The sequence below is a fragment of the Mustela nigripes genome, chromosome 1 (genome assembly GCF_022355385.1).
Source record: "Mustela nigripes isolate SB6536 chromosome 1, MUSNIG.SB6536, whole genome shotgun sequence".
Lineage (NCBI taxonomy): Eukaryota > Metazoa > Chordata > Mammalia > Carnivora > Mustelidae > Mustela > Mustela nigripes.
Window position 1 is genome coordinate 252,258,316 of NC_081557.1, and position 16,337 is coordinate 252,274,652.

At 34.9% G+C, this 16,337-nt stretch overlaps 1 protein-coding gene across 13 annotated transcripts in view; it reads left to right on the forward strand.

Moving 5' to 3' along the window:
- Positions 1-16,337, forward strand: part of ADGRL3 (adhesion G protein-coupled receptor L3) — an 801,456-nt gene that overhangs the window by 467,119 nt on the left and 318,000 nt on the right. For all 13 annotated transcript variants that reach the window (XM_059384586.1, XM_059384618.1, XM_059384626.1 and 10 more), the window contains one exon: positions 5,188-5,297. In XM_059384586.1, coding sequence (XP_059240569.1) covers positions 5,188-5,297 — 110 coding nt within the window. The remainder of the gene's footprint in view (positions 1-5,187; positions 5,298-16,337) is intronic.

A 16,337-nucleotide genomic window follows, 5' to 3' on the forward strand; every position in this document is an offset into this window, starting at 1 on the left:
TCCCTGGCAGTCATCATAAGATATTAAAAAAATAAATAATTTTGCTTTAAAATTAGTGCTCATAATCAAAAGCATTCAACATACTAAGTAACATTTATTAAAAAAACCTGATCAGTGGAGGGCAACTAGATGTGAGTTGAAGGCTTATATATGGGTTGAGTTCAAAGGACATGTTTTTGGTTTGTTTCTTTTGGAAATGTCTGCATAAATATTCATTGTTCCTTTCCTCCTTTATGCTCAGACACTGATCTTTCCAGTTGTTACATACCCATTTGGATTGAGGGGGCCTGGTCGTGTAATATTAATTTAAATTCAGAATCTCCTTGGAATGGCTGATCCACATCATGACTGAAGGAATCCTAGGCCACTTGGATATTTTACACCTGATCTGTGCCCCATCAGATCATCATAGTACCCCTAAGAACCTGTCAGAGTGAATTAAATCAGTTCTCCAGAGTGACTATGAAATGTATGAAGACATTCATACATTTAGACATTCGTACATTTCAGAAGATAGCAGTAAAATGGTTTTTAGGTCACTGTTCTGGAATCCAGTGACTACCATTTGATTTGTGAGAGTCTGAAAAGTCATGTAACATCTTCACACCTATTCCCTCTTCTGTGAAATTGGAGGTAGTAATATTCATCTCATAAAAGAAGTGACAAGTAGGATATATATGAATATGTTTTCCAAGTGTGAAGGGTTACACAGATCTAGGACTTTGTAACTATAAATTTTGGACTTAGGGTGCCCCAGTTAAAGTAGTTTGCATATAGCTGATGACTTGGCTTACAGTTTTTTGTTTGTTTGTTTGTTTGTTTAAGATTTTATTTATTTATTTGAGAGAGGCAGCAATCACAACTAGGCAGAGAAGCAGGCAGAGAGAGAGGAGGAAGCAGGCTCCCTGCTGAGTAGAGAGCCCAATGCGGGGCTTGATCCCAGGACCCTGGGACCATGACCTGAGCCTAAGGCAGAGGCTTTAACCCACAGAGCCACCCAGGCACCCACAGTTTGTTTGTTTGTTTGTTTTTAATGTGAATCTTCTTTCTTTTATTGTTTATTATTTATTTTATTTATATTTTATTTATCCTTAATTTATTGTTATTTATTTTATTATCTAGCCTAAACCCCAAGAGTGCCTTCCTGGCTGCTACTTCTTTCGTATTGAAAGTTCCTCTCAAAAGGAACAGTCTTTTGAAATGAAGTATTTTTAACCTGTCCTGAAACAAATGTTCATACTGGTAACCATGCTAACTATGACAACCAAAAGTGTACTTTGTGCATATGTATGATATTTTACATTTTTTCTAATGCATTTTTATAAGCACATTAACCTCGTGAAGGGGTAAAGTAACTGGCTTAAAGGAATAAAATAACTGGTTCCCATGTTATGTAAGTGAAAATTCAAATTCCAAGAGATTTCACTGAGAATAGTGTTTGGTATTTGTGAGTGCCTCCTGTCTACATACATTACTGGCTACCCTTAGCAACTTTCAAATGTGCAATATAGTATTATTGACCATAACCACCAAGCTATACATTGCATCCCATGACTTTATTATTTTATAACTGGAAGTGGTAACTTTTGACCCCCATCAGCCATTTCTCCTCAAAACTGTCTGCTGTTGGAGTGGATTTCGTTTTTATTGCATCAAGTTTCTGTTGGAAAAATATTGAAACTTCTATCACTGTAAATAAGCCTTAATACTTTCATAAGATTATGAGGTTTTCTCTGTGAATATTAGTGGATTAGGATGCATTTGACCATATTATTGCGGTCTTTTCTCATCCTTTATTATGTGTTCTAAAAGTATCTTTAATATCAAGGATACTGAAAATCATTTTTAAATTTATATTTATATTAAAATAAACAATGAAAAATTCTGAGTTTAAGGGACCTGAGAACATTTGATTATTTTATTTCACATTTATCATCTATAGTATTTTAGAATGAATTTACTTTAACGATTTTGACATCACTACAAAAGTATATAAAAGTACTCTTACTTGTGTATATTGTTCATTGTTCAATAAGCTTTCATCAGAAGTATAGTTCATTTTATTTTTATTTATAGTGATTGCAATTAGAAAAAGAAAACAGAACCATAAAACTTCTGTTTTTGGAATGTAGTCTTTAAACAATATTAGAATGTATCGTATACAAGAATAATATTCTAGATTATCTACCTTTCCCCCTGATTTTTAAGAATCTTAACTTATAAAGAACATTTAATATAATCATTTGTAAAATATGGAATTACTTTGGAAAGTTAATGTTTTAAAGTCTTGCTGTTCAGTGCAGAACAATGATGATAATGACTGCAAATATATTATTGGTATAGCATGTTTTGGTTTATATATCTTCTCACATATATATCCCACTAATTGAAAGACTTTTTTGAGTTATTTTTGGTTAACGTTGAGTAAGATATTTGGGACTCACAAAGGTGTCTAATGTTTACAGCAAATGATCAGCCAATTTTCTTATATATGCAAAAATAATTAATATTTTTGTAAAAAATAATATAATATGTAAACTGGTTGGTGCACATATCTAGATAGATAAGCAGATAGGTGAAGTAGTAATTAGTATAGTGGTCATACATCTTTTAATCTAGTCTATATGGACATAACCATTTGAAGTCTCTGATTTAAGACCACATTCTGTGTACTTTGATAATTATAATTTTTTTTTAAGATTTTATTTATTTATTTGACAGACAGAGATCACAAGTAGGCAGAGACGCAGGCAGAGAGAGAGAGAGGAAAGGAAGCAGACTCCCTGCTGAGCAGAGAGTCCAATCCAGGGTTCAATCCCAGGACCCCGGGATCATGATCTGAGCCGAAGGCAGAGGCTGAGCCACCCAGGCGTCCTGATAATTGTAAATTTTAACCTTTACACTCAACTCATACATTGCTAGTGTTCTGTCTGTTGATATAAAACATTGATTGTTTAAATAATAAAAGTTGTGTTAGTTGCTTTTCCATATCAGAATATTATAAGAGTTCACATAACTTCTAAATGAATTTTATTATCTGAGCTGTAGCGATTAGAATAAAATGTTGATAATAGGGTATAAAACGAGTTGATGAAGAAAGAAAGCAACACACACACATATATTTATAATATATATATTTCAAATTTGCCCTGGCTTAATGACTGCAGCTCAGAAATACTACTTTTACAGAATATGTGCATTTTACTAAATTTCATGATGTATACTTCTTTTATTGTTAATCATTTCTACTTCAAAAGTATTCCTGATATTTTTCTTCGATGAAGAAAAGATGAGGAAGAAATAACTGTAGGTTTTTATATCTTCTCATTTTATAAATATCTGAGATTGACTTATGAGGGTTTTTTTTCCCAAGGCATGATGTGAAAATCATATGCCTTAACTGCAAAGAAACATGTATCTTATCTTGAGACATCACTTTCAAAAAGTTTTCTTTGTAAAAGGGAAGTGCTGCTATTTTTTGAAAGTCTGAATACACTAACACGGCAAGGTGCCTCGTTGCAGCATATGTGTAAGAAAAGCCACATAGACGCTGATGTTATTACACGGCTGTCTGATAATCGCCCTCAGACATTAAATCCACACAAAAGAACTTTGGGGACATGCTGATCCTCAACATTAACTGTTAGGCTAAATTGCCTGATAAGTATGGAATATTGACTTTTATTAATCTTCCACTGATTGCACAGAATATATTTTTCAGCTTACAGCATTCACTAATGAATCAATTTTAATTTAGGGACTAAATAAAATCTTCATTAAGGCCAACAAATGGTAGCCTCCAGTAAACACAAAGCATTTTCACAGTAAACAAGCTAAAGTCTGCCCTCGATGCTCCTTATTCTGCCAGTATCAAAGAAGGATACAGAAGTATATGGTCATATCAGAGAGTGAAGCATTTCTTCAAGAATGTATAATGGCAAATCCTAGCCATGAGGGACTGTATTTCTGAAATGAATAAACAAGCACATTAAACAGGATAACTAGAATGTCTCATCCCATACAATTAGTGGCAATATTATAGTTGGAAAAAAAACCATGATTTTTTCTATAGAAATATCTACCTATCAATAAATTATCAAATCTAGACAATTTCTGAGCAAAATTGACCGTAGCAAATCCATTCTGAACTTGGGCGTCTTTTTCAAAATAAGGATCAATTTCATTATATGTATCTTTACCCATGATTAAGTCTGCACAGCCCAGATTTGTTTAACCCAATTGCCACAAAAAATGCATAGTTTATATTTCTACTTCAGCAGTGGTTTTTGATTATTCTCTTTGGAGATTTAAAATTATTTTAAATTATAGGAGATTGGCATTGGTGAACAGCAATGTGTGAGGTTAATGTAATTATTTATCTGAACAAGGGGACATGAGCATCAATTCTTAAAAAATAGTTTTACTTACAATGTTAGTTATATATTCATATATATTAAATTTTACATATATTTTATATTCAAATATTAAATTTTTATTGATTTTTTAAAAGTTTGGCTAAAAGCTTTTCCACATCGTATTTTCACTGCCTTTAAAGTGGATATCATGATAATTGGTGAATTTATTTTACAATTTCTTTTTTTTTTTTAAGATTTTATTTATTTATTGGACAGACAGAGATCACAAGTAGACAGAGAGGCAGGCAGAGAGAGGGGGGGAAGCAGGCTCCCTGCCAAGCAGAGAGCCCGATGTGGGGCTCGATCCCAGGACCCTGGGATCATGACCTGACCTGAAGGCAGAGGCTTTAACTCATTGAGCCACCCAGGCGCCCCTATTTTACAATTTCTAATAAAACTCTGTAGTCATATTTTCTCAATTTTTAAAATTAACGGCAGTTTGTAATTCTTACCAAACTGTCCTTACCTGTGTTCATATTGACAGTATTCTACGGACCGGTTAGTGTTGCTTAAGCAGTATTTAATTTCTAACTCAAAATCATACCATTTTCCCTGAAATATTAAATTTGTTAGTAAGAGTAAACTGGATGAACTGATTTTTATTTTTAGTTTTTTAACTGTACCACAGATATTTCCTTCAAAGGTCTGAAATTCTAAATTGACCAAAACCTTATGTAAAATCTTTGTAACAAGAACCAAAATAAAATTAGTACTGGTGTTAGTAATGATTTAACTTCCCATAAATTTATTATCTCTTTTCTCTTGACTTCAGGTGCAATAACAGAACGCAGTGTGCAGTGGTGGCAGGTCCTGATGTTTTTCCAGACCCGTGTCCAGGAACCTATAAATACCTGGAAGTGCAGTACGAATGTGTCCCTTACAGTATGTATATTCCTGTTCTGTTCTTGTGAAAAGATACTAAGCTTTGTTTTGCATGCATTGACAAAGTATTCTCTATGAAAGCATAAGAATTATCACATTTATACATGTTTTTTTTTTTAAAGACTGGCTAATTTGAATTTTTCAGGATCATATATCCGCCCACCATTGGAATAATTAGATGTTGCGTGCAGGATTCTGCAGCATCCATTTTGACTATATTGATATACATTTCTGTATATCAATACTCATTCTAAAAGGTTTCTTAATATAAGAATATAAAATTTTTAGAAGAAAGTTGAAATGAATGACATGCCAATACTGCATCCTTCTACGTCCAAGCAAATAGAAAGTGAAAATGAGTAATATACTTACATAGTATTATATTATGTAAATATTATATATAATATTATGTATCACTATATGTAACATTATATAATGTTAATTTTATATAATGATAGTGGCATAGAAATTGATAAACTTTAAGTTTAATAGAAGCAGTTATGTCTAATCTATAAGTGCTGTCGACATTTTGAGGATGAGAAATATATTCACCCAGAAGGAACAAACTGAAAAGAAAACACAAAAATTACATGAACTAAAGCATTCTTCAGAATTTACCTCTTACAGCCTCAAGAAGTTTTCTTTGCAACTTTTCAGTCAGATAGGGCATATGCCAACCACATATTTTTTCTTCAGGAATAATGAAGAATCAAAACTGGAGCATTTTTCTGACTTTTCTACCCAAAGGAAGAATCACCATTTCATAGAAATATTTTTGATCTGACTATTTATTATTCACGGGATTCCTCAGTGAAGATCACTCAGGAAGTCCTGCATTCTCACATTACATATTCAGTTCATCCCAAGAGTAGAAGACACTGGGGATCGCCCATAAATCCCAGGTTCCAACTTCCTTTGACATCTCTGAAGAGAAGTATCTGGGGGTCAGCCAGTGTAGCTGTGCCAAGAGATAGGTCGAAGCTCGCCTCATTTCTGCTTATTTAAGAAGCAGCACATTACTCATAAACTGTAAGTTGTGCATAATCTAATAATAGAGAGCAATTTGGCCAGCAAGAAATGAATTGAAATTTTAAAGTAATAATGAAAGCAGTCGAGAGAAAATTTCATTTTTGTTTTATTTATTTGTAATTCATTAGAGAAAGTTTATCTGGTGCAGTCTTAGAAGCTAATTTTCCTTGTTATAACAGAAATCGTAAGCGTATGGGTTCTATTGAAATCTCCACTGAAGTTATGCTTCGTGTACACTGTTATCTCTAGGGATCCTTCTATGGAAAGATAAAGCTCTTACTGACCAGTTATTGTTCATTAGTGATATTTTAAGGTAATAATATTTGCCTTTTGCAACTTTGTCAATTATCGTTAGATTATATAATAAGATCATTGTGAATTATGTAGAATAGCTGTTTCCAAAGGCATTTCATAAAAATCCACCATAAGGAATACCTCATTTTTAAAGACAGTTTGAGGAAACTTTCAGTCATATTTTTGAAACATGAAGGCTGAAGTAGGAAATGTCAAGCTAGATTTTTTCACAATTTTTAAATATTAAAGAATTTCACAGCTGTCTCTTCAATTTTCTGTATTTCTTCAGAATTTCTTTGAGGACAACTACTCCAAAATCCTCTGGCCAACTTATTTAAAAAAATCATCTACTTAAATCATTTCAATATAAACAAGAATTTGTGCATACCCTTTGGCATAAAAGGAGTATGGTTTACCACATTATTTCCTTTCTCTTTTACAAATTTTCAGAGACAAATTATTTGATTTCTGTGTATCCCGTATATACAGGTTTCTGGTATCCTTAAAATCTATGGATCACCTTAGATGTATATCCATTATGTTAAAATATTCATCCGATTATTTTATTAAATATTAATTTAAAGTGCAGCCACTTGCCTGTTAACATACTGGTTTAAGTTACATGGGTTAGTATGATTGCCCTTGTTTGAATATCTTCAGTATGATTCAGTTGAAAGTGTAATGTGTAATTGGGATTCATTTAGTAAATTTAACATGATTTTAAAAGGAAAAAAAATACACAAGGAAGTATAAACCATGAAGTAAAGTATAGTGACTTACTTGAAAGGTAGATTGGTTTAATGGGAAAATACCACCAGAGATCAGGAAGACTGGGTTCAGAATATGGTCTGGTTACTTAACAGAAAAGCATAGGTCCTTAAGCAAAGGTAAACTATTAAATTTTTCTTGACCTCACTTTATAGACATTCCCTGATCTGTAGTAAGTTGATTTAGATCAACACTAAGTTCTTTTTCTTACCCCTAGCATAAAATACTTTTTCCTTTTCCAATGCTATAAAAGAAATAAAAAAAGAAAAATCAATTACTTAAAATTGGCCACCATTTATTGGCACTTACTACATCTTATTTACCACATGGGTTAAATATTTGTATATATTATTTTATTTAAGTTTCATTATATCCTCCCTGTTAGGTATGAGTATCACTATTCTGACTGAAGCTCAGTAGGATAAGTTAATGTTTCATGTAAAATACAGAGTAGCTGGAAAATGACATAGCCAAGATTTGAGCCTGTCTCTAATACCTGTTAAGGACACAGCGATAATTCTACCCAAAGATTTTCTCCTCTATATTTTCATGAGTTATCCAATCTTGTTTAACTCAAAATTTTCATCACTGTAGTTATGGCACATGGTGGAAGCAAATGCTTCAAGGGCCTGAATCTTTTTTTTTTTTTCTTTTTTAAGGTTTTGTTTATTTATTTGCCAGGAGGAGAGGGAGAGAGAGAGAAACAGGCTCCCTGCTGAGCAAGGAGCCTGATGCAGGACTCAATCCCAGGACCCCGGGATCATAACCTGAGCCCAAGGCAGTCGTGTAACCATCTGAGCCAGCCAGGCGTCTAGCTGGACTCTTTTTGTTAGTTCTTTTGCTACTTAACTTTGAAGAGGTTGTTATGCCTTTCTTAAAATAGCTGGTTCGCTGCAAACTTTGATCTTCCCAATCACCTGAGAAAGCATAATGACAAAAAGGAGTTCAGCTATAAAACTTGTGCCCACAGTTTGGAATGAGGCTCTTAGCTAAGTAGTAACTTAAGAAGTTATTTAAATCACCCAAATTATGGGGCGCCTAGGTGGCTCAGTGGGTTAAGCCGCTGCCTTTGGCTCAGGTCATGGTCTCAGGGTCCTGGGATCGAGTCCCACATCGGGCTCTCTGCTCAGCAGGGAGCCTGCTTCCTCCTCTCTCTCTCTCTGCCTGTCTCCCTACTTGTGATCTCTCTCTGTCAAATAAATAAATAAAATCTTTAAATCACCCATATTATAAGAGAAATCCTTGTATGTAATATATGTATTGAAATATCCCTAATGTGTTATTAGGAGGTAAACTTCAGACTTAGGATTCGTTGTTAGTGTTTTAAATTTTTCTAACTGAGCACCTCAATAAACAAATTATGTTAGGTTCTATCTGTTATACAGTTCAGTAATACCCATTTTCATTTTTAAGACAACAAACTTCATTATATATAAGTGATATATTTGATCTTTATGAATGTTTTCTTCTTAATATGGAGATGTGGGAAAAATACTATTATTAAATTTTCTTTCTTTATATAGACTCTGTGTGTGAGTTCTCTTGGTAATATTTTTAAAGTGATACTTTCCAATGGAAAAATATAGAAAAAATGAGAATATCAAAGTATAGATAAAATATGTGGGAAACATTAGTATTAATAATACATTAGCATAATAAAGGTGATAGACATAAAAATTCAGCAAAATTCTTTGTTTCACATCAGAAATATGGAGTTAAAATATCTGAGATAAGCTTGCGATATATTTTTTAAGCTTGCAATAATTTTTTGCAGAGATTTTGGCGTCAATAAATAGATACATGGCTAAACAATGACAGTTTTAGAAGAACCTTAACCTGAATCAGATGGTATGACTGACTTTCTTTCTTTCTTTCTTAAGATGTTCATAGGAAAGAAAGTTTAAAAAAATAGTGATTAAAAACAATTTTGTGAGGCCACTTTCTTTGAGTGAATCCTAAGTCTGAAGTTTACCTTCTAATAACACACTTCTCTGAATTGCTGTAGTTCTATTTAATTTTTCCTAAATCTCAGCCTTCTCCCTCCTGCCTGTATTTTCTTGTTTGGGTTCACAGATCTCCTGTTTGTGACCAAATTTGGGACAGGTGAATCAATACGTTTCTCGGTTCCTGTCACACCTTAGTCGCAGTGTGACTTTTATAGCCTTCGCATTTACTTTTGAGTTTGATTTTCCTCCTGAGTGTTTTGTTGTTGTTGTTTTCCTCCTGGGAGATGACCCAGATATTCAGAGGTTAAACCGCAGCGTTTATCATGCCACACTCTGGCTCTCTACCTTGCTTCTTCGTGTCGCATTTCCATACCTTCTGGCCTGATCGGGGATTGAAATCCCGGCATCTTCAGGTAGAGTTTCCCTCATTTAGCTGGTTCACAGGGAAGATTTGTGTCAGGAGGAAAACAATAAAACAACTAACCACCAATATAGAGTATTTCTGAGCAAAGAATCTTTACTTTGCATCCTGCTGACAATTTGTCTTTCTTCCAAGGCGTACAATTTCACGCACATTACACTCAGAAAGTGCTTGTCTTTTCTCACAGTCCTGCTTTTCTCTTCAGTGCTTTGTTTGTTCCTTTTAGAAATACAAACCACATATTACTTCTTCTAGCAACCTTTTCTTGCGGTGGATTTTCTTAAGAACTGGAGAGAGGGAGCACGCTATTTGGAGAGCTGCTAGAAATGAGTGGTTTAACCGATCTTATGTTACACCACTTACAGATTTTCTCACCATTCACATCAGCCATCTGAAGTTAGTGTGATTGTCTATGGAAAAACAGGCAAAATGAGTATTACCGGAAAATTAATATTTATAAACAATGACATAATCTATTAGTTTTTGTCTTTTTTTTTTACTCTAAGAATAAGCATTAAACTTCAACATTTAAAACAGACAAGTGTTTATTTAGTTATAAATAACTAAATATATTTTTGCTAGTAATATTCAAATGAGTACATATTTTAATATATGCATTCTTTGGTTCTTACTATGTAAAAAATACTTATATATTTTATAACACAAGTGCCAAAATTAGCCCATAGGTTTAATCTTTAAGATGGCACAGAAATGTCAAGATATAGGTTGATTGCTTCTGCCCCAGTACATTTTTCAGTTTCTGACACAGAGGAGACATTCGAGAAACATGTATTAGATGGTTAGAGAAAAAAAAAAAATTAGTCAAAATGGCTCCTCCCAAAGTATTCTGTTCACAACTAGAATGATTAAACTCAAGAAACTCTAGTCTACAAACAAGACCTTATTAATTCAAATGGAAGATCTATGGTAAAAATATAGAGTATATGAATTTTAGTTCCTTCAAGTTGTTTGGTGATTTTATTCCTCAAGTATGCTACCAGCAACCAGTTTTTCCTATTATTCTTCCCTGAGCCTCCAAGTAATGTAGCAAGTATTATCCCTTAAATATTGGTCCCTTTCTAAGAGCAGGGTCAATTATTTAAATTCTCTTTTAGAAAAAAAACTATTTTTTAGAATAATATTTATTAAAATAACTATCAGATTCTTCCTCTTTCTTTCTTTGAAGAGAAAGAGAGCCGGGGAGAGAGAGAATCTTTAGCAGGTTCCACACTCAGTGTCGAGTCTGACACGAGGGTCAGTCTCAGCATCTCAGGGTCTTGAGCCATGACCGAGAGTCCAATGCTTAACCGACTGAGCCACCCACGTGCCCCTTTCTTTTCTCCTTTTGCTCTCCCACTGCAGTTTCTTTCCTTCTCTCTCAAACATTTTTTCTCTATTTCACAGTACCTTATACGTGACAGATAATCCATAAATATTTTAGAAATGAATCAGTGATTACCTAATAGTTAAAGTTTGCTGATATGCCCAAAATATCATATATTCATAAAAATTACTAGGAAACGAGAAGAATAGACGGACCATACTTTCTTGGAGGTCAGAATCCTAAACTCTCTCGTACCTTTTTCTAGCTGCTCATAGGTTTATGGAAATTATTTTCAACTCAAGGATGCCATTTGCTTTCAAGACATCCCACTTATCTGTCATCACTCAACATCTGTTAGATACCAGGGACTGCTACACGTGTTGGCACGTAAAACTATGCAAAAAGATTCTGCCCTCCATGAAATTAATCAAATGGGGCTCAGTCCCCGATGTGATAGTGTTTTTAGGTCAGCAAAGCAATGGAGCATTTCACATTAGCGGTGTACAGAGAAGGCACTCCCACCCCATAGTGGCTAGTGTGGTGTTGAGCATGGGTATCTTCAGGGACTGTTTTCTAAAGGAAATGACTCTTGAGCGGAGTCCTAAAGAATAAGAAGAACAAGCATTTGTAACAGATGGGACAGTGTAAGATAAGAAATTGTACGGTGAAGGTGAAACCAAACAGACTGATGTTTCCATCAAATACAGAACATAAGAGTGACAGGGGAGATGGACATGCCCATTGGCAGGTAGAAATTGTGACCTCCCTGTAGGCTGTGATTCCTCTATCCCAGTGTAGAGCACAGAAAAGACAATAAAAAACTGGAAAGACAAATTCACCATAAAATCCAGAGCCTACATTTCCTTCATCAGTGATAGACTAGAACTGGGGGGGGGGGGGGGGGGGGGTGCTGCTTCCTTTAAATAGGGTCTGTTCTTCTCAAATAGCTATATTATCCAGGACTTATCATATTGTACCTGGTTCACTATAATCATTTAAAATGGCTTCTGAAGATACTTAACTTTGCAGCTCTTTTTCTAGAGTTTTGATGTAATCAGTGCTAATAGATGTAAAAAACACTTCTAAATTGTTACTATATTTCTTAATTTTCAAAAGATAGAGAGTTGGTATACTAACAAAAATTCTACCTAAAGAAGTTTTTTGGTGCCTAATATGGGTCAGTCCCTATGTTAGGTGCTGGGGAAAAATAGATATGGGCCCTATAAAGCTGGCAGGCTTGGGAGATAAGGCAACATCACATGAACCAAAACATATAATCATTAAAATCATTATATGATATAATAACCATTTTATCATATAATAAAATCATTATATCATATATAATATAAACCATATAATCATTAAAGATTGAAATAAAATGCAAGAAGAAAATAAGCACGGTTGCATGATAGAGAATAGTGAAAGGGCCAGCTCACCTAAGGTGTTGTGAAAGATGTGAAGAATACAGTAGGCAAAGAGTCTGGGGGAAAAATCTTCCAAGGCAAATAGAAGAGTAGTAACGAAGAGGTCAGCCTGTTCTGAGGGGAAGAGGTCAGCCTGTTCTGAGACCTGATTGAAAGTTAATGTGACTACGGTCAAGATGAGGGGAGTGACTTGGAGAGAAACAGGCCAGCGACTAGTACTGCTAATACCCTTGTTAATGAAGCAGTGATTTCTTTGAAGGTTCTAAGATTTATTAAGAATCAAAACACAGGGGCATCTGGGTGGCTTAGTTGGTTAAGCATCTGCCTTCAGCACAGGTCATAATGCCGGGGTGCTGGGATCAAACCCCACATTGGGCTCACTGCTTGGAGAACATGCTTCTTCATCTCTCTCTGCCTGCTGCTCCCACCTGCTTGTGCTCTCTCTCTCAAAAAAAAAAAAAAAAAAAAAAAATCAGAATATGTTTGCAAAATGAAATTGAATAAACTGGCATTCTCTTTAAAATATGTAGTGTAAAAACATACTGCATGATTCTACAATAATATAAAGATAAACTTGCATCAAATAAGTCAAACATCAGGTGGCATCAATATTTAGATAAGCTCTGGGGACGCCTGGGTGGCTCAGTGGGTTAAAGCCTCTGCCTTCAGCTCAGGTCATGATCCCAGGGTCCTGGGATTGAGCCGCGCGCATCGGGCTCTCTGCTCAAAGGGGAGCCTGCTCCCCCCCCCCCACCTGCCTCTCTTTCTACTTGTGATCTCTGTCAAATAAATAAATAAAATCTTAAAAAAAAAAAAAAACATTTAGATAAGCTCTGTATATACTTCCGGTAGAAGAATAATATGTAAATGTATGCGTAGATGCTAATTGTAAGGGAACAAGATGAATTGAGAGTATTAAACAAATTAACTGGATTACCAGTGTTAGGAAAAGATTTGGTTTAGGAAGTACAGTGTTATAGACATAAATAAAGTTTGAGAGGTTAACTTAACTATGTTCATTTGCTTTATTTGCAATAATAAAATTATAGAGCTTGGACACTTAAACTTAATTCAAAGAAATTTTTACAACGTGCTCTAACTGAGAAGCATAAACATGCAAGATTAAAAAAGACATAGAATGTAACGTTTTGTTTTTAAAATACACTGATGTAAGTGGGCCCTTGGGTGGCTCAGTTGCTTAAGCTTCTGACTGTTTGATTCCTGCTCAGGTCATGATCTCAGAGCTGTGGAATTGAGCCCCACATTGGGCTCCTCACTCAGCACACAGTCTGCTTAAATTAATCCCTCTCCTTATTGAGGAATTTCTGAAATGGAAGGATATCCCAGTTCATGTGAATGCTAGAAAATTTTTTAATTGCTTAAAATTTTTTCAGAACCCTTCTATATATCCCAAAGACATTTAAACAATTAAGTTCTTATCTGGCCGACTCCATGATGATGCTCCCCAAAATATCCATATCTGGAACCTGTGAGTTTTTACCTTAAGTGACAACAGGGACTTTGTAGATGTGATTAAATTTAAGATCTGGAGTTGAGGAGATCGTACTGTATTATCCAAGTAGATGGAAGGTAATTGCAAATGTCCTTCTAAGAGCAGGCCAATGTTGAAAATAGGATATATGACAACAGAGACAGAGCCTAGTGTGAGACAGACGAAGATAGGGAAAGGGCCACCAGTCAAGGAATGCAGGCAGCCTGTATGAAGCCGGGGGGACAAGGAATTCCTCCCCCCCCCCAGAGCCTCCAGAATGGATACAACTCTTCACTTCAGCCCTTAGCACCCATTTTGGACTTCTGACCTAAGTGTTGTTTTTAACCTCTACATTTCTAAATTTAGGTTATCATATTTTACTTATATTTTTTAAAGATTTTATTTATTTGGCAGAGAGAGATCACAAGTAGGCAGAGAGGCAGGCAGAGAGAGGGAGGAGGAAGCAGGCTCCCTGCCTAGCAGAGAGCCCGATGCAGAACTCGATCCCAGGACCCTGAGATCATGACCTGAGCTGAAGGCAGAGGCTTAACCCACTGAGCCACCCAGGCAGCCCTTCTTATCATATTTTTAAAACATAAACATAGAAACCTTCTGTAATGGACAGGCGAGATGTAGGGAGTGCAGCATGTTATTATAGACAGAAGTCATGTCAATTCTCTTTATAATGTACCCTATGGTAGATAATCCCAAGGCAAGTTAGGATTTATTAAAATTAATTTTACTGTATTACACTTACCTACTATTTATGTGAGGCAGCAAAAGAAAAATAAATGATGGGTAAATAAGGAGTTGATTGTGAATATATGAGCTACATAAATAGCATGAATAAATGTACTGAGTTTCCCTGTAAATTTAGTTGTATCTTTATGTAGGAATTTCTCACAATAACTGACTTGTAATACCTGAATTTAATTCATATGTATAGACTTCCCAATCTGCTCTGTATGTATTAATTGAATTTTCTTTTACCAACATTTAGTGAAAATCTAATCTTTAAAATATTGCAGCATTCAGATACCCCCAATAATATAAATATGACTAGCTCTTACCATCTAAGAACCCATAATCTCATCATTTATCATCCTTCAAGTAATCACATCAAGTTAGAATCAAAGCCTAGAAGGAAACTAAGTACCATTTAGTTTTTATTAATATTATTTTATAAATGTATTATCTTCTCTCTATGCTAATTGCTTTTCAACTTCAATTAGAACAGAAATCAATGCAGAATAGAACAGTACGTGATACGGAGAAAGAAGTGGCTGTTCCTACGTACATCTTCTATGGCAAAGACATATTACCTACGCTCTTTGTCAGTTCCCACCACATTTTCCCTGTGCTCCTGTCTCCTAGTTCTCTCAAGCATTGGACCATGTAAGAGTGGTTAAGAGTGAGAGCCTGGAAATTGACATTCCGACTTTGCCAATTACTAGCTAAGTTCTCATGAAGTTGTATACTACTCTGTGAATGAGTCTCTTCATATAGAAAATAAGGATGATACTCAAATCACAGACTTTGTGAAAATTAAAAAGAAATGTATGCTAAAAGCCTAGTACAGTGATGACAACATTGGAAATGCTCTTTATATCATTGCTGTTTGACTGAATCTACATATTGCCTCTCATCTGTTTTCCGTGCCATCATCCTCTGGGGCTTGGAATTATGTAATGCTGGTAACTTAACCCAGGATTTGGGGAGACCCCTGACATCCTAGACTTCTAACTTTCTCTAGTTCTTTTGACTACTGGTGCAATTTTACAAAACTTCTATCTCAGTTCTCCATCTTTCATTTCAGATTACATCTGAAATGTGATTCCTTCGCAGATACAAGGTCATCTGCTATGTGATTTAGCTCTTAAACCAATTCTTTCTTATGGGGTTACTCTTTTTAATCCCAGTGTGATGACTAAGCCACGTCAGACAACTTTTTTCTGAGTCCACACTCAGTCCACTGGGTTTCTGTGAGTTCTTTTGTCACCTGAATTTCAGGCTCTGCACCCCTTTGGATTTGACTACTGGTACTGGAAATTGTATGAATCACACCAAGCTTGCCATGGAGGTTGGGCATTGTATCTTTTATTTTCATGCTTTTCTCAGCGGTGTTAGCTCTTTTACTACCAATTAATTTATTTCCAGTCCTATTTCTTCTCATAGGCAGCAAGACGTAAAGAGGTATCAATTACTAAAATGTCTCTAGGTGGACCCTGACAACGTTCTATTTCATTCAACAAATATAGGTTAAGTCTCTATTATATGAGTCTTCACAGACTATTTCTAGGAAATAACGGTGGAATTTAAATTTAAAGCAACCTAAATCCATC